Source organism: Mitosporidium daphniae (genome assembly GCF_000760515.2).
Source record: "Mitosporidium daphniae strain UGP3 chromosome Unknown contig-475, whole genome shotgun sequence".
NCBI lineage: Eukaryota > Fungi > Microsporidia > Mitosporidium > Mitosporidium daphniae.
This window is the reverse complement of record NW_013546317.1, coordinates 1-706: the sequence shown is the minus strand read 5'-3', so window position 1 is coordinate 706 and position 706 is coordinate 1. Positions and strand designations below refer to the sequence as shown.

The following is a 706-nucleotide window of genomic DNA, read 5'->3' as shown; positions in this document are numbered from 1 at the left end:
CTTTTATCAAACACTCTTAAGAGCCCGAAAGCTGTTAAATGGAATCTCTGCTAATAATCCGACCACTCCTCCGGAAGACCCACGTCACCAAATCAAGATTTTCGTTTCTTCAATCCTGGAAGATGACAAAGATATGGTTTCAAAATTCAGCGAGAACGACGAAAATGAATTTCCATCAAAAACATCCATTTTTTCAGGGGCTATGCCACTTGATAACAAGGCTGCTTTGAAAAAAGTTTTCAAGTCTGCTCATTTGAATCAGCTCAAGAGAGATCATAGAGAGGAAGCCCTTCTACCCTGGCAAGAATTCTTTTCCAAGGTTTTGAAGAACTTCTGGTCTCCCGAATATTCTGCAGACAATCAAATTCCCAACTGGAACCGGATTTTCAAACTGAACAATCAAAAATCGATTTATCAGCTTAAATGGATCTTTTTTTGTGAAAGTATGCCGAAGGCAGAAATTATAAAATTCTTTGAAGATAGCGAGGTAGCGAACATATTTTTCGGCGACCTTAAGATACCTCCCATACCATCGGTTTCTGATACTCCTGAATTGGATATCGAGACTTTTGTCGAATCGACGCAAGAGCAGCAATCTGTCCAAGAGCAGGAACAGATTCATGAAAACCTCGAAGACAAAAATGTGCTCCATGCAGATCCTTCACCTTTTGGAATATCTTCTTTCAAACTGCCTTATTTAAGGCTT

General features: G+C 39.5%; 1 protein-coding gene across 1 annotated transcript; it reads left to right on the top strand.

The window, feature by feature from the left end:
* Window positions 1-133: 133 nt before the first annotated feature.
* DI09_479p10 (uncharacterized protein) lies at window positions 134-706 on the top strand (the record flags this gene model as incomplete). The annotated part of the gene is made up of 1 exon (XM_013382030.1): window positions 134-706. A coding segment is annotated over one exon (573 nt), but the record flags the coding sequence as incomplete, so codon positions are not given.